Below are 26,349 nucleotides of genomic sequence, written 5' to 3' on the forward strand. Positions count from 1 at the left end.
CAACTTTGATTTATTTTTTACTTACGTGGCCAGTTAAGACTGAGGTTAGGGTTAGGGTTAGTAATAGGGTTAGTAGTCGGACAACAAGCCAAACGCAGTGTCAGACAACCACGTCAATATGTAGGAAATGTCCATACTGGCTTCATTACATGGTCTTCTTGATAAGGGCTGATAACGGAGATTAAATCATCTGATAACACAGAGAAGGGGGAGGGGGGCTCCTAATACAGGGCACTAGTTTGTACTTTCAAGACCCACACTGTAAGTATTTGTCTAGACACAACGTGAACATAGCAGCCAACGGACCGGCAAAGAGCAGCGTGAAGATGATGGTGAGCTGGTAGACGGCGTGTCCCAGGATGTTCTTCATCATGGTGCGTGAGATGAGGGGCTTCTTGCGCCCGTAAGGCTTCCTGAGGAGGAGGGACTCGGTGGGGGGTTCGGTGGCCAGCGCCAGGGACGCCAAGGTGTCCATGATGAGGTTGACCCACAGCATCTGGACGGCTTTCAGAGGAGAGTCCTGAGGTAGAAACGGGTTTTCTATCAGATCATTTGCAGTGTGCAGTATGACGGGAAATGTGACACCATTGGTTGGAAACAGTGGTGGAAAAAGCACTCACACGTTTTACTTATGTAAAAGTATCAATACTGCAATGTAGGATTGATACTCAAAAGTATATTCTCAAGTATTGACATCAAAATGTACATAAAGTACCAAAAATTAAAGTACTAATTTGGCAGAATGTCCCATTTCAAGTTTTCAAATGTATTAAAAACATCTTTTGAAAATAGCAGATCTACAAGCTCACAATGCTTCGCGACGCAACGCATTGTGAGCTTGTAGATCGGCTATTTTCAAAGGGCCGACATCTAGGGCTGAAGTGGTTAATGTATGTTTTGCAATAATAATCCATATCTACAACTAAACTAAAGTTTTCAAATAAATGTAATGGAGTAAAAGTACAATATTTGCCTCTGAGATGTAGTGGAGCAGACCTAAAAGTATTTGAAGTTGGAAATACTCAAGTATAGTACAAATACATCAACATTTTACTTAAGTACAGTACTGAATGTACAGTACATTTACAGTAAGTATAAATGTAGTCTGGTTACTTTCCGGCATTGGCTTCTGAACCATTTGACCAGGTTTATGAACCTGTATCTGTGTCTCCAAGGACCAGACGGAGGGATTTACATCGCCACACTGGCCCTGGGAACGTCTCAGGATCCCCCAGGAGGAAGTTACTATAATGTTGCTCCGGAGAGGGAAGTCTGGAGCTCTCTGGTGGAGCCGTTGCCCCCGCGACCCGACTACGGATAAGCGGTTTGAAGATGGATGGATGGATCTGTGTGTGTCTCTCACCTGAGTGATGCAGGCTCCGGTGAAGGCTACGATGACAGCCACCACGTTGACCGTCAGCTGAAACTGGAGGAACTTGGAGATGCTGTCGTAGACGTTGCGTCCCCACATCACTGCCTTGACGATGCTGCTGAAGTTGTCATCGGTCAGGATGATGTCCGACGCCTCCTTGGCCACGTCCGTGCCCGCGATGCCCTGTGGTGGGGGGGGGGGGGGGAACCGCGTCAGGTCAGGTTAGATGATATTTGTCACGGCGTATCCGTGACACCAATGACATGGCACCGCCTCGACACTCGCCGTAGGATGTTTGATCGTCGGTGTCAGATATATTTAGATGTATTGCCCTTCCACCCTGTATATCTATGTAAAATGCATATCTACTGTATCAACTTGGAGTTGTGGCAGTGGCAGGCAATGTCTGTCTTTCTGGTGCACTCTGCGCAGACAAGCTCATAACGTGCCACGTTGCAACATGCTCTATAGTGCAGGGGTGGACAACTTTGACGATGGAGAGGGCCACTATATTTCCACACTCCCTCCCAGAGGGCCGTATTACTGTCATAGTATTACTGTCATAGCAAAGAATAGCAGATCTATACAAGCTCAAAACTTGTCACATTGCGTTGATTCATTTTGTATTCATCTTTAGGGCCCCAAATCATACCCTAGAAAGCACTAATGTCTATTTAAAAAAGTGTTTTTTACCTGGGAGTCATATTTTGACGACAGTAGACTACGCCTGTCATAATTTCACCCCCCTCTGTATCGAATGCAAACTGCATTAGAGCTATGGACCAGAGCTTTTACTGAAGTATGTGAAACTGTTCTGTTCTTCTGTAAACATACTGAGTATGACCAAATAATTATAGTAGCCTACAGCCTTGGTGGTATAGGGCTGTCACGATCATGATGACGTTTTAGTTTTTACACAAAATGCTACAAGCACCTCTGGAGATTTCTCCTAATTCTATTCCAATTGGCTACAGTTGGCTTTCAAAGTTTGCAAGAAGTGGCTTGTTTTGCACAAAAGGCCAGACACAAACCACACATTGTCAACTGCATACATTCTCAGCCCATTCTCAAGTTGGATCTCACAGATTTATGTATCATAATTCTGAGTTTCCTTGTTTTTGTTTTTTTAGACAGGCAAATGTGAGAGAAAAAACTACAACATGTATACACATACTTATTAAGTACTTGTGTAAAATGCTCTATTATCCCAGGGGGAAATAAATGTTTGCAGTAATGCAGTTCTTTACTTTATCCACTTGAAGTCAGCAGATACAGAACTACAACTACGACTATATACCTGTCCTGTACACAGAAGTACACTGCTGCTGCAAATGTTTTTATCCATTAGTAGTGGACCTGTATGGACCAGCTAACACACTAGGGGCTGTTCTAAGCAATCATTCTTTACTATTATGCTATTTTGGCAGTGTTTGTGGACTGCCTCAGTGCCTCTGCTACAGTATGTACAGCAGAGGCGGGTGGAAACCTACAGAAATATGTCCAAAACTGTTATGCTGTAGACCTACTCATACTGGGTTAGGGTCCTGTTTCCACTACAGCCACTGGGGGCCGCCAGTTGTCCATGTATGCTCTAGTGAAGGCTTTCTAACTTATAAGCAACAATGCATTGCTTTAGAATACCTACCATGGCAAAACCAACATCGGCTTTCTTCAAGGCAGGGCCATCATTTGTTCCATCTCCTGTTACGGCCACCACCTGTCTCTGCTCCAACACTGTGCTATCAATAATACCTGTGGACACAAGTCAAGATTCTTAGTTTCATTAGATTTAGCTTAATCACATTTGCCAATGAATTCCAGAGGAAACCGCATACCTTTCACTAGAGTATGCTTATCCGTTGGAGAGGATCTCGCAAGGACACGCAGTTTTGGCCAAACCTTGTCAAGGAGATCTTGGTCAACCTGCAGGAAAAAAAGAAAGAAAAACAACATTTTTTTCTCCCTGCTCGGCACAATTGGACAACCATCAATAACCATTAACAGCAGGGAGATAGATATACAATAACAACCCACCCATGGAGAACAGAAGTAGCAGAGCCCACCGGTGGCGCTGGTGTGGCGGTGGGAGCAAACATTGCATAACAACAACAAGGAACGCAGAAATAATGCAGTCTTAAGCCCAAACCACACCAAAGGGTCTGGTTGGTACAAAACTTATTTTTAAGATAAACCACACCAATGTAACTCATTGAGTTGCAAGGAGTTGCATTGGTGCGGTTTTGTCCCGACCCGACCCTGTGGTGTGGTTTGGGCTTTAGGTGAGCTTAAATAGCCCAATCGGTCAGCTGATTTTTACGTCAGCGTTTGACATTATGGTTCTTGCATAACACTGTATACACCCACATACTGTAGTAACGCAGCATAAATGATTAAATGGTGCATTTATATAGCGCCTTTATCCAAGGTGCTTTACATAGATTCTGCATTACATTCACCCATTCACACACACATTCATACACCGATGGCGGGAGCAATTTGGGGTTCAGTGTCTTGCCCAAGGACACTTCGACATGTAGACAGGAGGTGCCGGGATTCGAACCGCCGACCTATGGATCATTGGACGACCTGCTCTACCTCTTGAGCCACAGTCTCATATTAAGTCACATATTAACCCCTCGAGTATACCTGACTGAACTAACTCCGCAAGCTACGTTTCATTTTTGTGCTTTGATAGTGTATGAGAAATATTCATCAAATTTAGTAAAGAATTTGCATAATTTCCTCATCATTCTCCACCTAGAACATGTCCTACCTCCCCCAGCTCGTTGCGTATCCTCTTGTTGAACTCCTTGCCCTCTATGCAGATGAAGTCGTCTCCCGGCTGCAGGATGCCACATTTGAGAGCGATGGCGCGGGCCGTGTTGATGTTGTCTCCGGTGACCATGCGCACCGTGATGCCAGCGCGCTGGCACCTCCTGATGGCATCTGGCACCTAACATGGAAAAACCACAACAATCGATCAATCAATATTTTTTCCACCCAAAAAACATGCAGTAATCCTGGTCTTCCCCTGGCCAGCCGGGGCGCCTGATGGAGGTGAAAGGAACTGGTTGGAATAACGTGTTCCTTCCATGCGCTACGTCCAACCAGGAAAACTCTCCCCCACCCCCCCCCCCCTGTCAGGTGAAAAGAAGGAGCTTGGACTCCTCATGCATTGAAGGAAGCATGAGGTCAGTCCGTTGCTCTCCCCAGGTTGGCAGAGGAAGTGTAGCGCCCAAGATTACACTAGACATTTGAGTTGGGTGTTTAAAAAATGGGTTACAAAACATCGTGGGATAAAAAATTTGAAAAAAACAAAAAAATCAATCAATCAAACAATCATTAAACTAGAGTTATAATAGCATATTCTGTACATTAGAGTGCAATATAATAAACGTTAAATTAAGAATTATATGTGCACAGACAAAAATAGGTAATGAAAAAATAACAAGGACTAAATAGAACATTACAACAAGTACTTACTACTATTGCTACTACTACTTATTACTACAATTACTACTACTAGTACTACTACTACATCACATTTGAATCAATGTGAATCATTGCAGAGTGTGATATTACAGCAATGCGTCGTGTTCAACCATGTTGTCGTGTGGTCATACCTCCGGCCTGACGGGGTCCTCGATGCCCACCACACAGATGCAGGTGAGGCCCGTGAGGATCTCCGTTTCGTTGTCCCAGTCGGGCTCTCCGTCGGCCGGGTTAAAGTCCCGGTAGGCCAGGCAGATGGTCCTCAGGCCCTCCGACGCCATGGGCTCGATGACCTTCGTCACCATGTCGTCCTTGTCCCGAGGCTTGAACGCCTTGGCCTCGCCACTGGCCGTGAGGACTCTGCAGCATCTGGGAGGAACGAGAAGGAAGCTTCGTATATATACGGCCGGGCCAAGGACGTTTTTAACTTGTAATACAACACGTCAAAGAGTCTTAAGGCCCCCGAAAGCAGAACCTAGTGTCCGTGCTGCTCCTTAACACTCAAATGAACATTGAGTGTAAGGATGCCACCAGCATCATAAGGGACCCCCGTCGTCACACCCTGTTTGTTCTCCTATACCCGAAGAGCAGTGTTGATTTTTACAGCAAATTTTGATTTTAGTTTTAGTCATAGTCTCTTGAATAGTTTTCATTTAATTTTAGTCACATTTTATTCACCAGGAATGTTTTAATGTTAGTCTAGTCGACTAAATATCATAGGATTTTAGTCGACTAAATCTACAGTTCATTTAGTCGACTAAAATGTATTCTGGTGGGCCTTGATGCTGTCGTAATGACTTGATTTTACACTTGCTGAAAATAGCCGATCTACAAGCTCACAACATGTCACGCTGCGTCGCGTTGTGAGCTTGTAGATCTGCTATTTTCAGCATGCAAACCAAGTGTAAAATGGCTTATACTGGATCTCTTGTCCACTAGTTCCTTCCTGACATTTTAGACATTTTAGTTTTATTTGTTGATGAAATTGCCAATATAATGAAATTGCAAATAAATTGCAGTATAATCAGTTTGTGTGTGCCTCAGCCTCAGCCTATCAGCCCACGGCTTCACGTTGCGCCGTTCAGACTATGGGTTTTATGGGTACGTCTCTCATTGGCTTAGAGGCAGCCTAGAGACGAGGCAGCCAATCATGAAAAAGTGTCCACTACAGTCGCTACTAGAGGTAGTAGCAGATGTTGTCCAGCGCCTGGAAAAAAGACAAAAAGCCACCAATACTTAGGACACCTACTTCTTGATCAGGACCTCGGAGGCTCCCTTGCTGAACATACGGAAGCTGCCGTCGGCGTTCTTCAGAACGGTGCTCATCGACTTGCGGACAGAGTTGAACGTGTAAACCTTGAAGAGTTTCTCCTCAGGGATTTCATTGCGGATTTTCTGGTAGTCGCGGCGCAGGTCCAGGGAGAAGCCCAGCAAGGCACATTCTGTCTTGTTGCCCACCTGACGCGGGAAACCACCCTCTTTCTCTGGAGGCTGTGGAACCAGGAAGTACGGAGGATTCATTCATGATGATTCATGACTTTTCAGCTGAAATGTAAAATGCGAATCATCTATTGCTGCTATATACTTCTAATAGTAGGGTAATGTCTGTGGACCATTTTCTCTTCTCTACTATACAATTATTAGATAGTAGAGAAGAGACAATGATGCACATATCAACAGTTTTCAGTTTAGCTCACTGGTAGAGCTGTTGTCACCTACCAACTTTTTTCTTTCTTTCTTATAATCATCCTAATTTGAATTTAACATCAAATGTATCAAAGTCTTATGTTGTGAAAATGTGGTTGTGTCTGACGGATTCTCCATTAACATCAGTCAAATTAAATCAGTTTCTGGATTTCTTTAAAGATGGAGTACCATGATTTGTTTTCCATCCTAAAACATGATCATCAATTATTGTTATATAAGGAGGAAGATTTATTTTCAAAAAATTGTACAGTATTCGTTAAAATGTCGTTTTTATCTGGGCCAGTTCATTAAGTGTGCCTGGTTTGCCTGGTTGGTGATGATGGGCGGTGATCCACCTGAACTGAAGCCGCACCCACAGCTGTAGTTGTATGATAAAAGGGGAGGGGTTAGGAGAGGGGCTGATAGTGTGATGTCACTATATTACTGTTTATTTCATTGGCCCGTTTGACTGTCAAGGGTTCAGCCTCCAGGAAGAAACCCTAAATACAAAGGGAATACATCATTGCACATAAAACGACTCCAGTCCAGGGTGTCTAATGAAGTACTGTCACCTCATAGAAAAATACAAACATTGTGGCACTCCATCTTTGCTGTGTGCTTTCCTCTATACTCTCTTTGGCCCTACTTTACGCGCTGAGCTCTTCTGGGTGAATTTAAAGCCAGTCCTAATAGCTCATACCGAATACTTTAAAGGTCTGGTGACAAAACATATATATACCTGAACCTGTACCTGTACTGTATATACCTTTTGACATTCAGTAGATTTTCTGTGGTCTGGTGTTTTCTGGCTCAAACAAGTGCTCTGATTTGCCTGTTTCCATTGCAGCTAAAAAGGCTTCAGGAACACCCAGAGAAAACCCCAAACCACAGAAAATCCACAGAATGTTCAAAGTTCAGGTTGTTTGGGTGTAATGAAGGTCATAAAATCTAAAATCTAAAAGACAAATAAATTAAAATGAATGTAGTGAAACCTTTAAGATACTAATGCTTCCTCTGTGGAAAAAAACTCACCATGATCTTAGTGGTGTAGGCGCAATTGACCCCGATACCCAAGACGAGCAACTCGAGGATCTTGTCGGGGATGAGGTCTGGTTCCGGGACCTTCCTGTAGTGGTGGTCTGCGATGTGGGCCTGCACCACCGTCATGCGGTTCATGGTGAGCGTGCCTGTCTTGTCCGAGCAGATGGCTGTGGCGTTGCCCATGGTCTCGCAGGCGTCGAGGTGACGCACCAGGTTGTTGTCTTTCATCATTTTCTGAGGGAGATCGGGAGAGCAAAATGTGTGTTACACTGATTCCTTTGTTTAATTCATACACAAAAGCACAAATTATTCCATAAATACAGTCAACGTATTTAGGTGGCTCGGGCAACCTAGGGAGGTCCTCGAGGCACGTCCCACTGGGAGGTGACCCCGGGGTCTCGGGATTCCCCGGGTGAAGTCACTAATGTTGCTCTGGAGAGGGAAGTCTGGTGGAGCTGTTGCCCCCGTGACCCGACTACGGATAAAGCGGTTGAAGATGGATGGAGTCAACGTATTTACACTTTTACTGCCAGGACGGAGATGTTCCGTCTTTTAAGCTTCATATTTGTTTGATATCGGCGAGTGACACACTACAGTCTGATCGCGTCTGTTGTGCAACTTTCGAAACCACTTCCGGTTGGTCCGTCAGCAAAAGTGTTCCCCCTCCATTATAGCGGATGGGAGCCAAAATCTTCTAACGCTGATATCTCTGCTATCTGCACAATCTATCTGCACAACAATGGAGTCACTGTGTCACCTTGAAAAGGGCTCTGAAGGAACAAATAGCTGGGTACTGGTTCCTACTGATGCTGGGCAGTAGTAGTGTTTTAATACAGTCGACTACACACAAAATATAAGAAAGTTCTGATGTATAAACCGACGGACTACCACTGAATCGACAAGAAGACCGCAGACAGGATCTTTTTGCCCAAATCAAGCAGCTCTGTGTCTCAGGCTGGTACAATCTGCATTCCTTCAGTGGGATTAGCAGTCCCTAAACATTACATTTACTAAAACAACAACACATTGTTTAATTGTACCTTAACTGAATATGCCAGTGAGATGGTGACGGCCAGGGGGAGGCCCTCGGGTACAGCCACTACCAGCACCGTCACACCTATGATGAAGAACTTGACCATGAACTGGATGTAGACGGGCAGACACTCCGGGACCCACGGTAGACCCTGGATCCAAAACGTGTCCAACAGGAACAGAGAGATGAGGATAATGACTGTCAATCCCGACATGAACAGACCTGGAGGAAAGAGAGAGAGAGAGGCATCCTGAGCATCGTGAGAGTAAAGGCCTATTCATAATTTCATACTCCTGTTTGAGGTGATAGCTTATCGCCGTGGTGTCGTTTTCTAACCGTCACTCGTGGCGGTGATCAGCTATCATAGCTGACCCCGACACATCTCTCTGTTTTTACTGTCCGACAAGTCCTTTCACTCTGTTTACTGATTGGTCTAGATTCTCTAGAAGTTGGCTGGGCGGCCCCGTGGTTTTGCATGCACGGGGCTTTGGCCTCTGAACCCGAGGGAAGCGGGGTCAATGCTTAAAGGACATCACCGCGAGTAGGATGGCCTCCACTCATTATCACGGTCAATGCTTAAAGGACATCACCGCGAGTAGGATGGCCTCCACTCATTATCACGGTCAATGCTTAAAGGACATCACCGCGAGTAAGATGGCCTCCACTCATTATCACGGTCGATGCTTAAAGGACATCACCGCGAGTAGGATGGCCTCCACTCATTATCACGGTCGATGCTTAAAGGACATCACAGCGAGTAGGATGGCCTCCACTCATTATCACGGTCGATGCTTAAAGGACCTCACAGCGAGTAGGATGGCCTCCACTCATTATCACGGTCAGACCTTTTAAAGGTATATTCAGTGATTTCACTTAATTCAAATATCACTTATTTTTTTGTTTTGTTGTGATAATCCCCCCTACTATAGAGTGTGCTGACCATATAAGGAGTTCCTCCCTGTCCCCAGTTAACCCCTGGGGGTCAAAAAACCTTAGGTTTCGTTTTTGACTCTCTATCCTGATTGGACGAAAGGCTGGGTCCCATAGCCAAAAACGAAACCTACGGTTTTTTGAGTGAAATCACTGAATATACCTTTAAGCCTCGTACAAAGCCAATTCTTGTCGTGACAAATCATGACAACACATTTTTTCGGACCAAACAAAAAATTAATAAGAAGAAAACAGCAGGTTACAACACTTTTTTTGTTGTTTTTCTTCTTTGTAATTATTTGTTTGGTCCAAAATATTGTGTTTGTTGTCATGAGTTGTCACAACTCGAGTTGGGTTTGTACGACGCTTATAAGGTCTTTAAATAAATACGTTTTGAAATGCCTATGGGAAAAATGCATTGGGAATTATTTCCTGGGCCTGGCGTCGTCATGAAAGGGGGCGGGACTGCGACGCTCTATAGCAGGGGTCCTCAACTAGAAATGTTGAAGGTCCACAAATATGGTCCAGTCTCATGCGCATGCAAATAAAGTTGCGGGTCGCGGCCCGCGGGCCATGTAGGCCCCACGGGGTGGGGCTGCCCCCCTCGCCCCCCACCCCTAGAAACAACTATGCCTGTTTAGTACAGTCAAACCAAAGCTATCCCAACCAACACTGGGGTGCAGAGTATGAAAATATATTTTTTCACTTTAACAAATATTCATTATTCATACCTCCAAAAATCAAATTTTGTTCATTCAACTGAATGTGTGAATGTGTCACTGCTAGTGAGCCAGTCAGCGAGACATTGTCATCATGACATGCCGGCCCATAATACACACAGTCAGTGTTAATTGCGTTTCTCGGCATTGATCGAATACAACGGAGAATTCAACTTGCGGTTGCGGTGACTTTTCTTCTTCTCTTTCTTCTTTTTTTGTTTTTCTGTTTTTTGTGGCTTTCGCCTTTATTTTATATGTTTTATGGAGGAACAGACAGTAGGCTGGCAGGAAATGGGGAGAGAGATGGGGGGGTCACTCCCACTGAGCCACGTCCCATGCAGGCCTTTTCTCTTTATTCTATCATTTCTCCAGGGTCCGCAGAGAGGTGTGCAGCGGTCCGGTCGTGGATCGCGGTCCGCCTGTTGAGGACCACTGCTCTATAGCCTGGCATGGCCTGCCTAATGTCACTGCGTACATATTAGTCTGGAACTTCGCAGTGGAAGATTTATTTCCAAGGGGCGGGGTTACAAACAGATTCCAATGTCTCACTTTTAATAGTGGACTCTGATTGGTCACCAAGAACTCTGGGGTGATTGAAATGTAATTCAAACTGAGAAGTGCCAGACCAATCTCCCCAGGGATTTATTTTTTTCCTGTGCCAGATTCGTCTGTTTTCCAGGCTAGGTCTACTGTGTTCAGTACGCTACTGATATTTGTGTAGACTTTATTGTGTAGTACATTTCTAATTGGTTTTTTTCTGCTTGAGTCAAAGGTTCACAGAATCCTTTAAAGCAGCAAGGCTGTGCAGGTCGACCACATGGCATGTATGAAAAATATAATTGAATAGAAAATATATATTTTTTGGGGGCATCTGACACTTGAAATAAGGTGACTTGATTGATTGACATCAAAAAGGGCCTGTCAGTTCTAACCCACAATGCAATACTTTGTTTTCAAGAGTGTTGCGCCCAAACATCAGTAGCATTACAAAGTAAAAAACTACCAATTCTATTTTCCCCCTCAATTTCCTATTTCTTATGTAATGCCAGTAATACCAATGCCATTACATTTTGTAACTATTTTCAGCAATGCGAATTGGTGGGTAGATCTTGTTGAGCTGGTCATTGTGAAAGTAGCTCTCAAGTCCAAAAAGTGTGGGCACCCCTGCAAAGGCTTTAAAGGTTTATAATACATACCTGCTTTGCCAATCTGCAAGGCTAACTTGGTCAACTTTCCTTGGAGGACTGATTTCTCCTTCTTTGGTAGGTTGGTTTTCTTCTTCTCTTCTCCGTCTTCATTGAGGGGCTCCATTTCTACAGGCGCTCCGTACTTTCCCTTTCCTACAGAAGGGACAACATTTAGAAGGATGCAGCTTTTCACATTGATACCAACATTCCTGATTACTAGGTGTCCGTTTGACTGGATTACATCAATTTAAACAACCCTAGAGGTAGCGACGGAACTGCATTAGTGCCTCCATGGTGTTTCGAATTAATGGACTCCAACAGCTGTTTGGAGTTTCATCTTTAAATCCATCTTCAACTAATTCACGAATGAATGAACACCCAGCTTAACATGCATGACATTTATTAAGTATTATCTGTGATTTATCTAGTATAAAACTAGATAACCCTGTTGGTTGTCCTTGCTACATACAGTTGCGCTGCGCCAGTCTAATCACATTTGGTGTCGCCACATAGCTTGTTTTTTTTTTCTTTATGTTTATGTATATTTCTTATGTATATTTTATATTTTTGTATGGAGGGACAGACAGTAGACTGACAGGAAATCTGGAGAGATGGGGGTGACATGCAGTAAAGGCCATCGGGATCGGCACACTGCCAGACTGGATTACCAACCAAGGTGCCTGGACCACTGAGCCATGGCCCAGGCGCCACATAGCTTGTTTCTGTCTTTTAGGGAAGTCGGTTCGCTCAGGTGCCATCTTGCAAACGCCCTCAAGGAGTAGATGTTGACTAATACCACATGACTCTTTAAATGGGGATTTGTTTCACATGCGGCCCGAAGTCGAGTAAGTAAAAATGTGTGTGCTGTACAACATCAGGCTTATTAATGTACTCATACAATTCTGTATCTTCAAAACAAAATTCTGTCACACTTCCTTCTAGTAGGCGGGTTGTGAGCTACAACCATTAACAGGCTAGATTCTTTGAAGCAAGGGAAGATATTATCAGGTACATTTTTCTTTATATCATAGCTATTATAATCTGTCTCTCTCAATTTCCTCATTCACTATAATGTCATGTGACGTAACAGTTAAATCCGTGGCAGACACCTGAGAGATGAGCCTGCCTGCCTGGCTGGCTGGCTGCCTGTCTGACTGACACACTGCATTATATTCCACTAAATCCATGACATTTCATTCCATTCAATTCACTTCGATTATATCTCGGTACAAGGCTGTTACTGTCACTTTTGAAGTAGTGTGCCCCACTAAAGTGGCTGCCACGCTTCTGCCCCCCCCCCCCCAGATGGTAAATGGTGCATTTATATAGCGCCTTTATCCAAGGTGCTTTCCATAGATTGTGCATTACATTCACACATTCACACACACACACATTCATACACCGATGACAGAGGAAACCATTCAAGGCACCACATCGGGAGCAATTCGAATTTAATCGAATGGAGGACAAACTGTATACTCTGTATGGTCCAACTATCAAAGCATGCCAGTTGGATGCTGGGGTTATGTTAACATGTTGATAGACACAGCTCAGTGGCCTTGTGGGTAGTGTGTCCCACCCATAGAGTAATAAAAGGATAGAGGACCCCCCCAATTAATTTCGATGGAAGTTGCTCAGTGGCATTTTGAAGCACCCGGAAGAACCATCTACTTCCGCATTTCGACACCAACAGTTGGTGTCCAAATGCGGTAAGTGCGACCGAGCGCTCAATGTTAAACCCGAGCTGCACGGGGGTTTCCTCAGGCAAAATGCAGGGGGCCGCCTGCATTCTCAGCTCTGACCAGTAGGGCCGAGTGCTTCAACGCTGGAGACTGGAGAGCCTCTCTGGGGGTTTGGTCCCACCCTGAGATTGGGAGGTTGGGCTTCAATCCCTGGCTGAGTCATACCAGACTATAAAATGGTGCCCAATGTCGAGGAAATGTGGAATACAATAAATTATACATTTAAGGAGATCAAATCACTCATGGGAAACTAGACTATGATAAGTTGTTTTCTGTCCCATTATTATCTTTACTGACATTTGACCTGTGACTTGTGTCGTCTGAGGGAAGGGTCTTCCCATTGTCTCATGTGTTAACACCCACCTACTAGGGAGTAGGAAGGTATTGAAGCTGAAGTCTGACTGAGTTGTGTTGGGTCAGTACATGGTGTTCCATTGCAACGCTTCATTGCTGGCTCCGTATTCGAATACAAGATTCTAATACTTTGAAACTCTGAATTGTGTCTGTCTCATTATGTTGTTTAACTGTGTTATAAGTGCTCTCCAAAAGATTCCAGAACACCAACATCTTCCTGCTTGGCACTCAGCATCAAGGATGTGAGTCCTTGTGACAAAACTAGCGTCATGTCCGAGGGGTGTACTTGGCTGTGTGTGTGTGTGTGTGTGTGTGCGTGTGGGGGGGGGGGGGTCTGTCAAGAAGCTGCCTCACTCTACAAAAACAGGAGATACGGTAGAGAGGCCACATATGGCTTAACGGGAGCCATTCTTTCCCAGGGTTACTTAATTCCTTACTTACATATCTAGACAGACAGACACAGATAGGAGGCGCTGTTCTGTGTGATCCTTTAGCAGCAATTGCACTGATTTGCTGTTTGGCTCATTGGTCTGTAATCCTAGTCTGGGGATTACAGAGCTCTTTCTGGGCTGACATTCTCTACAAGACATCAAACCAAAACATACTCATGGAACGCACGCACGCACGCACGCACGCACGCACGCACGCACGCACACACACACACACACACACACACACACACACACACACACACACACACACACACACACACACACAAACGTGTTTGTGTTTGTGTGTGTGTGACTGTGCGTGTGTGCATCCATGCGTGCGTTGCGTATGTGTGTTTCTAAACACAGTAAATGAGGCTGTTAGCGGGAAGAGCGGCAGGCAGGGGAAAAAAAAAAGCAGCTGCCAAGCTTAAGGTCTGTAATCTCCTTGGTCCTAATCACCATTGAACGGAGAGCACCTGCTGCTCTCATGCCCGATCCACAGGGACGTTGCAGGCACATGACCATATGGCCCAGAGCACTGGAGACATGCAACAGTCTGCCTGCCTGCCTGGCGGCAGTGGTGGAAAAAAGTACTCCAATGTTTGTGTGCTTAAAGATGGAGTGCCGTGATTTTTGTATTTCTTCAACGTTTTGTGTTTATGAGGTGACAGAACTTCACTGTAGCCCCTGGTGTGGTTGTTACCATAGATATTTAAACATATAGATGCCTCATTGGTCACTGTTCGTTGGAGCAACGGGAGGAGGAAGTCAAGTGGAATCCTGAAGGTGCTGCTGGGAAAGAGGGAGTCGCGACTCTGATTGGCCCCTTCCGTTCTTCAGTTTCTATGGCCAAATTGCCTCCTGTTGCCTCCATGTTGCCTTCCGTTGAGATACAGACACCCCAGAGCCGGAAGAGGCGTCTACGTTTATATGTATATGGTTGTTACGTGCAGAGATTTGCTGAAACCTTGACAGTCAAACGTGCCAATGGAAAAAACTGTGATATAGTGACATCACAATATAAAGAATGAATAATGAATTGCATTTTTATAGCGCTTTTCCAAGTGCTCAAAGCGCTTTACAATGGTTCATTCATTCATACATTGGGAGGTGAAGCGGCAAACAGTCGACGCCAGCGTCCTCACTTCCCACATTCACACACCAATGGTGGCGAGCTCACACCGACCGACTCATTGGAGGCAACGTAGGGTTCAGTGTCTTGCCCAAGGACACTTCGACATGTGGCCAGGAGGAGCCGGGATTCGAACCGCCGACCCATTGGACGACCTGCTCTACCTCCTGAGCCACAGCCGCCCATATCATCCCGTCCCCCTTTATCATACAATACACAGCTGTGGGTGCGGCTTCAGTTCAGGTGAATCACCACCCAACAGACAGGCAAACCAGGCATACTTAATGAACTGGTGGGCGTGTCAACAAAAAAAAAACATTTTAACAAATATTGTACACTTTTTTGAAAGAATTATTCATTATTATAATAATAATATACTAAACCTACACTAAACCTGACTCACACCGTGACACATCTTTGCAACGTGGCTGGCTGGCTGCCGACTGAGAAAGATGCTAGGAGTATCCTAGCATCAAAGCAGTTTGACTGACTAAAATACTAGATAAATCACACGTTAAGCTGGGTGTTCATAGTTCATAGTGTTCACATTATTATATAAAGTACAGAAAAATGCTTACCTTTCTTCTTGCCTTTCTCATCCTTTTTATCTGTAGATAAAAGAGGAAAGAAGCATTTTCTTTTATATAATCACATTGCTGATATGCTGTTTTTTAAGATTTGTTTTGGGGCTTTTTTTTTTATAGCAAACAGTAGATTGACAGGAAATGGGGAAGATGTGGAGTGACGTGCGGCAAAGGCTGTGAGCACGGGAGTCAAACCCATCCGCCATCCGGCTGGTTTGGCAACCTGGGGGCCCAGGCGGTTGATATGCTATTTTGTTAAAACTTTAATCTTTCAATAAAATAATATATTTTGTAAGTCTACCATCTGTGGACAATATAAACATTTTCAACCAAACATTATACCATGAAAACAATATTAAACTGGCAAATACAATAACTGGAAGATATATTTTATATTCACCCACAATACTTATGCAATGCATGACCCAGAACTGTCACTTCATGATTCTTGAAGAGACTTTGGTCGTGATATGTGACTGTTAGTACTTGATGAATTATTCATTAAAACCGATTTCATAGATTTGCAGCTACAAATAACCTGTCACTGACAATTGACATTTAATGGATTAATGTAAAAAAAAGAATCTCAATAGCATTTACATAACACCTTGAGCTTGACTCATGCTCCATGGCACACCGATTACACTTACTACACAACAGATCTAATAACGTGTCAAATTATATCCGTTTTTTTCTTCTTCTGCTACCTAGTTACCTTTCCCAAAAGCAATGTACTAGTTACATTTAAGACCTATATTTCCCTGTTTTTTCTGTTGCCACAAAGGAAAAATAATCCATTTGCGCCGTTCCCTGAATGAATGAGCTCTGTCAACGAAGATGTGCAAGGCTGCTGCACACAGCGACACCGCCGCCGCCGCAGATGTTACACGGAAATCAGTGACCCATTATGCTTTGCAGTCTGTGGTGATTGCATAATGATTGTAATGTACCGAATTCAATAGGTCACCACTTCTGGTATATATATATTGTAACGTTTAACACCCTGAGCTGGAGTCGAACCCTGGCCTCAGTAGACAAGTCAAGCAACAAGCCGCGCCAAGAGAGCTAGCTCGCTTGGAGGATCAAGTTACGGCCGGGTCTTTCGCAGGGTCGTTACAATATTTTAATGGCAGTAATCAGGTAACCTAACGAAGTGACGTTAGAAAGTAACGATACCCAACACTGGTTATGAAGCTTGTTTCAGGCACCTACTTTTCTTGTCTTTCTTGTCTTTCTTTTCTTTCTTTATCCTTTCCTTCTCCTTCTTCTTATCTTCCTTCTCCTTTTTCTTCTTCTCCTTCTCGGACTCGTCGCCTTCATCGTCAGCGTCACTACCGGCACCCAGGAGGGTGAAGATGATTCCTGTTTGAGAGTTGACGCCCACTGCCGTCACCAGGACTTTACCAGAGCCTTCCATGACATGGGTGCCTGCATGGTGAGAGAAAGGTCGACAGTGAGTGACTGAGTGACTGAGTGAGCCTCAATTAGTGCACTCCAGAGCCTAGGTGACGAATCAAAATCATTTCTGAACCTCACGACAACCAGTAAAGAGATAGAAAGAATCTTTCTTTCTTTTATTCTTTCTTTCTTTCTAAGGTTGAATCATCTGGGATGAACAACAAGTTGGACCGAAATCTTAACATTGTTTGACAACAAGCTGCCAACGTGGGACTCGAAGGCACAAACACGTTCATATTTTGGGTGAATGTGAACTGAAGTACTGTATTTCTGCCTGATGAACGTCATTGTGAACGTGTTCATTTCTGACGTGTGTGAACGTCACTTTCTCACGTTCAACTTCGTTCAAGAGTTTCCATAGAGCCTTCCAGGCGAAACCCCCGCTAAAACACACCCTAAACAGGCCTTAATATCTAGCGGAAAGCCCACCAATAAGCCCTTATCCGACACAAATTAATCTTTCTCAGCAGTACAATTTCACTGGAGCATGCAGGGCGCACCTACTGCATGATGATCCTGTCATCATGCACGCAGACACAGAACATGTCCCGACCCAAACACTGAGGAGGTAAACATGTTGTTTGATTAAACATAATGTGCCTGTTTCGTATGTGCTTGTGATTTATAATTTGTCTGTCTTAAAAAAACAAAGGGACGCTACAATGTAAGGATGAGAAGAACATATGTGTGTGTATACTGTAGTTCCCTAATAAATAAACATATATTAAAAAAAAGATAATGTGCCACGAAAAATAGCTTCCAATAGCTTGTTATTTTTGCGTTGATACACGTCCATACACGATCGCCACGATTGCGGACAACAAAACACATCCTCCCTCCTCAACCTGCCTAACAATGAAAATGGATGTTGTGCAAGGCTGTTGTGAATAGCGATAATATGACCCAGGGGAAGCATGCACACACATGGGGGACAGTCGCTGATGCCAAACACATTTTTCCAGGCATTTGATTAAAATGGAATGATCAACAAAATCAAATGCTGAGCTAAGATCTAGGTGGATTAAAATTGAGCAGTTCCCAGAATCAGCGGTATGACCTTTAATAAAGTTGTGCTGTGCTATGGTGAGCACGGAAGCCAGACTGAAAAGAATCAAAAACACTGTTTTAATTCATAAACCAAACAGCTCGCTCATAAAAGCAATGCTGGCCTGGGAGACATCAGCGACACAGAGAGAGCAGCAACACACCGGGGGAGGAGTGAATTACCTGACAGCAACATCGGGTCTTTGTCCAAGGTCTTCTTGACATGCTCTGATTCACCAGTAAGTGAGCTTTCATCAATCTTCAAGTCATTCCCTTGAATGAGCACTCCATCAGCAGGCATAAGGTCACCTGAAACCACATAGGCAAAGAAGCACAAATTATGTACATTACACACGCATGCACACACATTATACCAGTAAGACGCCTGAGGGTGAGAAGCGACCTCGCGAGCTCTCACTTTTGACATATAATATATACGTGTCCATTCAAACTCTAGCCAGGCCTAGTTATTCGTGCAGCCGTGCCCACGCGACATATTGCACGCATCCACCTCGTTGACGGCAGACAGACTGCTGGGCGAGTGCTGGCGCTTTGGCATGGGGGGGTTAGACCAACATGGAATTAATTCTGTACTGGCCATACAGGTGAGCTCCAGCATATGGAGATCTAAGTGTGTTATCGGGGACATTCTCTTGAGTGTACAGGGATTGATGAGGGCCCAGGTAGGGCCGGGCCTTAATTTTCGGGCCTGTTGAGAACTCTAGTTTTCGGTCGGCTGCGGCTGCACTAATAACTTTGGGGCAGGCCCGTCTAGAGTTTAAATGGACAGGTGGGCCTGTTGAGAACGCTAGCTTTTACCGGCTACCGGGCGTGGCTGCACTAGTAACTTTTGGGCAGGCCTGTCTAGAGTTTGAATGGACAGGTATAAGTCGAAAGGGAGACATCGAAGAGGAAGAATGGATGGGGAAGGATCGCATTTACTATGACATCAGGGATTACTATGACACAGCATTACGTCATCGTAACATCAGGTTACGGATATTCGGCTCTTCAAAATAAGGGTTGAAAGGTGAAACCCGTTGTCTGCCGAATACTTGATATGGCGCCTTTGATCGCTTTACATCAATATGAAACGGTTTTGCTGAAAACTAACTTTTAGCCCTAGCCCGGTTGCTAGGCAATGTCCTGTACACTCCCCGCCCGCAAAAAACTTGCTCGTGTACTGTATATGTAGACTACTGTTCTAACGGGGATCTTTTCTCGCAGTTTTCTCAGAAACTACGAGCGCTGTCAATGCATGGCTTTGATCATCCAAACAAAGTTCGGATCTGATTTGTGACTTTTTCACGGCATCGTGATTAGAATACTAACGTTTCTGGCGAGAGATAGACATTGTTAGCATTAGCAAACAATTTCTCACTCGATTTCTCACTCACACAATTTACAGATATGAAGCAAACGTCATTCACCATATTTGACTTGTGCAATGTCGCCAACTACGATGTCTGACACGGCGATTTGGACGACTTGACCGCCGCGAACCACCGTGAACTTCTGCTCCTGTTCGATGCGACTCTGGAGGCCACGGAACTGCTTCTCTTTGCTCCAGTCGTTGAAGGCGGTCACCAAAACCACACAGACCACCGACAGCAAGATGGCGGCGCCCTCGATCCAGCCGGTGTCGGCCTCGCTCTCGTCTTCTACCCCGGCCGCCATCCTCCCACAGTCTGGGAGAGAAAGTGGCGTTTAATTTAAACATTAAAATTATAAAAAATTATAAATAAAATCACACCTGTGTGAACTGAGCGGTGCAATTATACGTACTACGTACTAGCCCTCTTCCCTGGCCTGTGTGTGTGTGTGTGTGTGATGCTGCTCGTGGTCATACGATACATGCATGCACGCGCGCGCGCGCACACACACACACACACACACACACACACACACACACACACACACACACACACACACACACACACACACACACACACACACACACACACACACACACACACACACACACACACACACACACACACACACACACACACACACATACATGTACACTTTTGTACAGTATATCTGTATATCCTTTGCATATCAATAGCCCTGTTCTTGATATGTTTTAATAACAATATTAAACAAGATAATAGAGATAATACTGGATTGTTATGAAAAAGAAAAAAGAAAAGAAAATGAAATACCGGTATAAGATAGGTAAGAATTTTGGTAAAAAAGTACCAGTAAGACACACACACTATCCCCCTTACTGGCCTACCAGCACATCCAGAATGCCGCAGAACGCTTGGTCTTCAACCATCCAACATTCTCACATGTCCCCCCTTCTCCGCTCCCTCCATTGGCTCCTGGTTGCTGCTCACACAGAGTACAAACCTCTGATGCTGGCCTGCAAAGCAACCAAAGGTATGGCACCCCCATATCTTCAAAGTCCGATCGGACCCTACACAACACCCCCACTCGCTCAGATCAGCCAACACAGGGAGGCTGGCAGAACATTCACTAAAACAGCCGGGACAACGCTCATCAACGCTCCACAATGCACGTCCCACACTCTTCTCCCTTCTGTCTCCAAAACTATGGAATGAACTTCCCAGAACTGCAGATTCACTCCCAATCTTCCACCGTAGTCTGAAAACCCACCTCTTCTTCATACTCCATCTTTGCCCACAGCACTTGCCGTAGCACTGCCCTAGCCTCAACAACGCTCAGCCGTATGCAAAGGCTCAACTTATGTCATTTAGATACCGTACGTATAGTTTCATTGTACAGATATTCTACTATTAGCTTCCTTATGATTATTGATGACAATTTTTTATGTATTTGATGCATTACCATGTGTTGTTGTTCTTGCTTACTGTAAATCGCTTTGGATTAAGAGCATCTTCTAAATGCCTAAACTGTACATTTTAAAAACCTATTAGGCAGCAGCAATGGGGAATGGCAGAATGAAAGGTGCTGCTAATGCTAATTCTAGTGCAGTGAAGTAAGATATGCATACACATCAAATACATATCTATCTATTTACATCAGTGCAAGTACCAGTGTGAGCAAAACAATTATTTACGGATGAATGCAGTTTTTTGTACAAAAAGAAAAGAGGGAAGAAATACTGTATACAGAGGACAGCCAAACAGGGACAGGAAACCAAATGGAGAGAGACTACAACAACTAGTCATGTGCAGTACATGATGTACCATTTGTAGTTCTAATCTACATTATTATCTCCACAAGGCCGGACTGCCAGAAGGCAGAAGGCAGGACATTATGTTTGTCCGTTTGTCTGTCCTGTCCGTCTGTGAACAGCTATAATCCCCAAAACCGCACTCGGCAGCAGCAGCAGCAGCAGTGAGTGCACCCATCCATTCACACCTCACACGTGTCAAACCGCAGGGCAGACGTACTGTGTCAAAAATGTGCTGGTGAGCAACACCCCATGGGAAGTGTTCCCCAATCACCTCTACATCTCCGACTTGCACTTCAACTCATATATGTGCCAGCTAAAGAAGTTCTCTGATGATTCCTCCAGTGTTAGTGGCATCACAGATGACAACGAGAAGGAATAGAGAGCCTTGGTCGGGAGCTTTGTATAAGTGGTGCGACAACATTCTCCCCCATGCAGACATTGGAGAGACCAATAAAGGAGCTGGTGGTAGACTAGCAGCAACGCAAGAACAGTCCCCCAACTCCCATCACCATCGGGAGGAGATGAGGTGGAGATGGTATATAGACACCTACTGCACAAGTTCTTAGTGGTACAAATTAACAATGAACTGGACTGAGACTATCTACAGTTAGAGACAGTGCAAGCTGTTCTTCCGGAAGATGCTCAGGTCCGTCAATGTGTGCAACAAGCTGCTGCAGAGTGCAGATGTCTAGTAGTAGCCAGTTCCCTCTCTTTTTTTGCTGTGGTTTGTAGGAAGGTTAAACACTGTGTACTGTGTACTCCATATGGAGCAATTCTATATAAGTGCTGTCCTCATCTACAGCACTTACATATACGGTATGCACACGCAGATTAGACACACCAACGGACCGACATGCGGAAAAAAACAGTCAACAACATTTGAATTCATTATTGTATGTGACCAGATTTGACTGAGAGCCTGCCATCGCGCAAATTCCAGCTTTTCACCAGAGGAGAAAAACCTTTTTTCTCTCTTCACATACTAGAGCATGTCTGAAATAAGTGTCAGAGCTGAAATCGACATGTAAATATGAAATAAATGCCCAAACATGTAGCATGTAACATGCAGGTGTAATGTTAGAGACCACGGAAGTGAACCTTTCAAGCCTGTTCGCTCTTTCAAAAAAATCCAATGGCAGTCCCTCAGTCAAATTGAGTCACATATATTATACAGAATAGAAAAGTGGGAAAGAAATGACTGTCAACTTACTTTCTCTGTCGGCATCTGGAGGTCTATAAAAAGAAAGGCCTAGTGATATTATGGCTGCCACCTCAAGGATGATCAGTGTCACATCTTGCAATGCTTCCCACACTAACTGAAGAAAGGTTTTTGGCTTTTTGGGAGGTATAAGGTTCTTTCCATATTCTTCTTTCCTTCGCTCGATGTCCTCAGAAGTGCCGGCTAAGCCTATAAACGAGAGAATCAAAGGAATAATAATCATAATCAAAATAATCAACACATTCTTATGCCTGTAGATTTGTTTCAGATATACACTGTGTGTGTGTGTGTGTGTGTGTGTGTGTGTGTGTGTGTGTGTGTGTGTGTGTGTGTGTGTGTGTGTGTGTGTGTGTGTGTGTGTGTGTGTGTGTGTGTGTGTGTGTGTGTGTGTGTGTGTGTGTGTGTGCGCGTGTGTGTGTTATTAAATTCATGCTGTCTCCATGTTTAATCAAACTATGGGTTAATGCAGGTATAGCACATTTAAAGTACTGTCAATGTATAGTCCAGAGTTTTTGCAACACCAGGCAGTTTCAGCTTCCATTACTTTCCGGCTGCCCTCTTTAGATTACTACACTATTTAAATTAAAGCTGCAATCCATTTTATATCAGGGATATTCGAACGCTTAGTTGAGAGACAATTTCCACCACTCATTCAAGATCAAGAGGCAATCCCCCTTTATCCAGGCGATATATTTATTTTATGAGCTGTGTTTGTTATTTTCCATACCTATGTTTGATTACTTTGACTACTTACTATTTGTATATTCTCTTTGGTGAGAACCACATATAACCCCTCCATGGGTTTCTTTTCTCACCTGCACATACTTCTCTTTTATTGATGTTCCTTTTTTGTACTGTTTTTATTGTGCGAAATAAACTAAACTACCGGTAAACCCATTTTCCGCTCCCTCCGTTGGCTCCCAGTTACTGCCTGCACAGATAAAAACACTGATCCTGGGCTCTACACTCCCTCTGGCAACCTGGGGAGAGCAACGGACTGACCTCATGCTTCCTTCTATGCATGAGGATTCCAAGCTGCTTCTTTTCACCTGACAGGGGGAAAGCGTTAGACGGTCGGAACGTAGCGCGTGGATTGGAAGGAACACGTAATTCCAACCACATAGTTCCTTTCCCCTCCATCAGGCGCCCCGGCTGGCCAGGTGGAGGCAGTATAGAGACCAGGATTACTGCATGTTTTTTGTGAGGGTACGTACCCTCAGTCTTAACCGGCCACGTACAGTAGGTCAGACTAACAGACTTATGGGCAGTCCCCACCTTGACGACCATGATGTCTTATGCAAAGGTTAAAATGTAATTGATAGCATGTTATTATTTATAGACAGATACCTGCTTAATTTGTTTACCTGCTGCATCCTATAGTTTGTATAGTTTCAATGTACAGATTCATTCATTCATTCATTCATGTGAACAATCTGCCAGCTCAAAGCCAAGCTCCAGACAACCATAAGTACATCTCATAGTTACTGCATCTCTTTCTCAGGTATAGTGGAGCAAAAACGATTTATTTTTCATTATTATTATTATTATTACAACTTCAGTCTGCTTAAATATTAAGGATGAACAAGAAAAATGTGAATGCAGTTGAAACGTTGAAGGCTTTACAGGTTTGTTTTTCTCCAGTAGAAAAGTAGAATAATTTCACTGAGCTGCAGTCAGTGTTGCCACCCACAGCTGTATTGTAAGTGACACAAGAAAAACCTTTAACCTTGAATACTGAAGGTAAATTCTCTCTTGCTAGCTCATTGTGTGCTGAATGTTGCTATGCGAGTCATAGTGGAATAGCCTGAAATCACCCAAGCGCCATACCACTTTCGACCAGCTGGCGGCACTCATTGTGTTAATCGTATTCAGCTATTCGGTTTTCGGCAAACTATTCCCTATATTATTCGGTATTTGGTTTCGGCCGAGAATTTCCCATTCGGTGCATCCCTAGTTCCCTACTTATGTAGGATAGCACCAAAATGTCATCCAGCGTCAATCCGTAGTGACCATCAAGGCATGAATACTACACTCCTCACTGGATCATTAATATACGTCTCTCCACCTGTGTTGTTTTTGGCAGCAAAGTTCTATTTTAGTTTTAGTCATAGTCTCTTGAATAGTTTTCACTTAGTTTTAGTCACATTTTAGTCAACTGGAATGTGTTAGTTTAGTTTTAGTCGACTAAATGTCATGATATTTCAGTCGACTAAATCTACAGGTGATTTAGTCGACTAAAATGTATTTTGGTGGGCCTTGATGCCGTCGTAATGACTGATTTTACACTTCACGATCTACAAGCTCACAACACGTCGCACTGCGACACGTTGTGAGCTTGTAGATCGGCTATTTTCAGCATGCAACAACTGTAAAATGGCTTATGCCGGATCTCTTGTCCACTAGTCCCTTCCTAACATTTTAGTCTAGTTTTTATTGTAGTCTAGTTTTTATTGTATAGTTTCATGTAGTTTCCATTTAGTTTTCGCCAGTGGAAAAAGGTAGTCGACGGACATTTTTCGTCTTAGTTTTAGTCACTGCTCTCCACACAAAGCATTGGATAAACATAGGCATGTTTCTAAACATGTGCAGCTCATGCAGGATTTTCCTGGCCAAATGTAGGTTACAACCAAAGTCCTGTGCTTGAACTGACCCACTGAGATGGCTCAGCGGCATGCTTATATATGCTAAATCCCTCTAAGCAACGCATCTCCTTCTGACACCCTATAAAGCTCCCATTTCCAACCCAGTGGTGAGAGTGCCTCGCAGGCAGTACAATGACCGACTTCCCCTTAATTCATTCAGCCCATAGGCTAAAGCAGTCCTTTATAGGTATGTGGGCTCGTATATAAAGCCTCAGGGAGTCTGAACGCCCCTGCCTTACATAGTTCCGGGTCACCCTTGGGTGTGGGTGTGGCACCCATATGCCTCCCCCATCAGGGTCACGAGACTACTGCCTTGTAGTGAGGCCCTGCAAGGTCAAAGGCTAAAGGACCTCCCCTGAACAGAAAAGGGTCATGACCAACAGAGACCAGTGGAAGCAGCTTGTGTTGCAGATCTCGAGGGCACTCGAAGGATGATATCCTCCACAAACTTAGAAGATTTTGTTATCGGAAAACATTTTGTTGGGAGAGATATACAGTAACAGGCAAGCGTTCGATCAAAATAGCAATTCTTCTACATTCTCTAATTGCTCTAAACTTTTAACTCTCAAGAGTTAAAGATCTAGAGTAATAAGGGTCCATTTGGTTACCAACTCTCCATCATTTAGCTGGGGACCACCTGGACACCTGGACAACTGTTGTGAAAAAGTGTTACACAAGCGCGACAGATTTAGTCCACAACCGATCAATCAACTACTGATGCTTGACGTTTTGAGGTGAGTGGGATTAATGTGAATCAATCTGCCGCTGGCTGTCACAACTGAGATATAACGCATTTTCCTGCTGTATGCAGGGCAGTGGTGGAAAAAGTACTCAATTGTTTTACTTAAGTAAAAGTACCAATATATTATTATATTCAATTTCTAATAAAAGTTTAAATCGCCAAAGTAACTAGTAACTAAAGTTTTCAAATAATTGTAGTGGAGTAAAAGTACAAAATTTGGCTCTGAGATGTAGTGGAGTAGAAGTAAAAGAACTGGAAATTGGATTGTAGATTGGCTATTTTCAAATGGCCGAAATGTATAGGGTTGGAGTGGTATAATGTATGTTTTCTAATCACATTTTAAATCGCCAAAGTCACTAGTAACTAAAGTTTTCA

At 44.0% G+C, this 26,349-nt stretch overlaps 1 protein-coding gene across 1 annotated transcript in view; it reads right to left on the reverse strand.

Moving 5' to 3' along the window:
• The window catches only part of LOC310858099 (plasma membrane calcium-transporting ATPase 1-like), a gene marked incomplete at both ends in the record, with an annotated part of 38,074 nt that overhangs the window by 6,159 nt on the left and 5,566 nt on the right, over positions 1–26,349 (reverse strand). The window contains 14 exons of the mRNA XM_083764156.1: positions 307–520; positions 1,364–1,555; positions 3,018–3,124; positions 3,208–3,295; positions 4,146–4,325; positions 4,996–5,233; positions 6,114–6,355; positions 7,583–7,825; positions 8,632–8,846; positions 11,470–11,613; positions 16,916–17,131; positions 18,389–18,514; positions 19,636–19,893; positions 22,582–22,779. Of these exons, the coding sequence (XP_083620282.1) occupies positions 307–520; positions 1,364–1,555; positions 3,018–3,124; positions 3,208–3,295; positions 4,146–4,325; positions 4,996–5,233; positions 6,114–6,355; positions 7,583–7,825; positions 8,632–8,846; positions 11,470–11,613; positions 16,916–17,131; positions 18,389–18,514; positions 19,636–19,893; positions 22,582–22,779 (2,661 nt within the window). The remainder of the gene's footprint in view (positions 1–306; positions 521–1,363; positions 1,556–3,017; positions 3,125–3,207; positions 3,296–4,145; positions 4,326–4,995; positions 5,234–6,113; positions 6,356–7,582; positions 7,826–8,631; positions 8,847–11,469; positions 11,614–16,915; positions 17,132–18,388; positions 18,515–19,635; positions 19,894–22,581; positions 22,780–26,349) is intronic.

The sequence above is a fragment of the Protomyctophum parallelum genome, assembly GCF_964188405.1.
Source record: "Protomyctophum parallelum genome assembly, chromosome: 4".
NCBI lineage: Eukaryota > Metazoa > Chordata > Actinopteri > Myctophiformes > Myctophidae > Protomyctophum > Protomyctophum parallelum.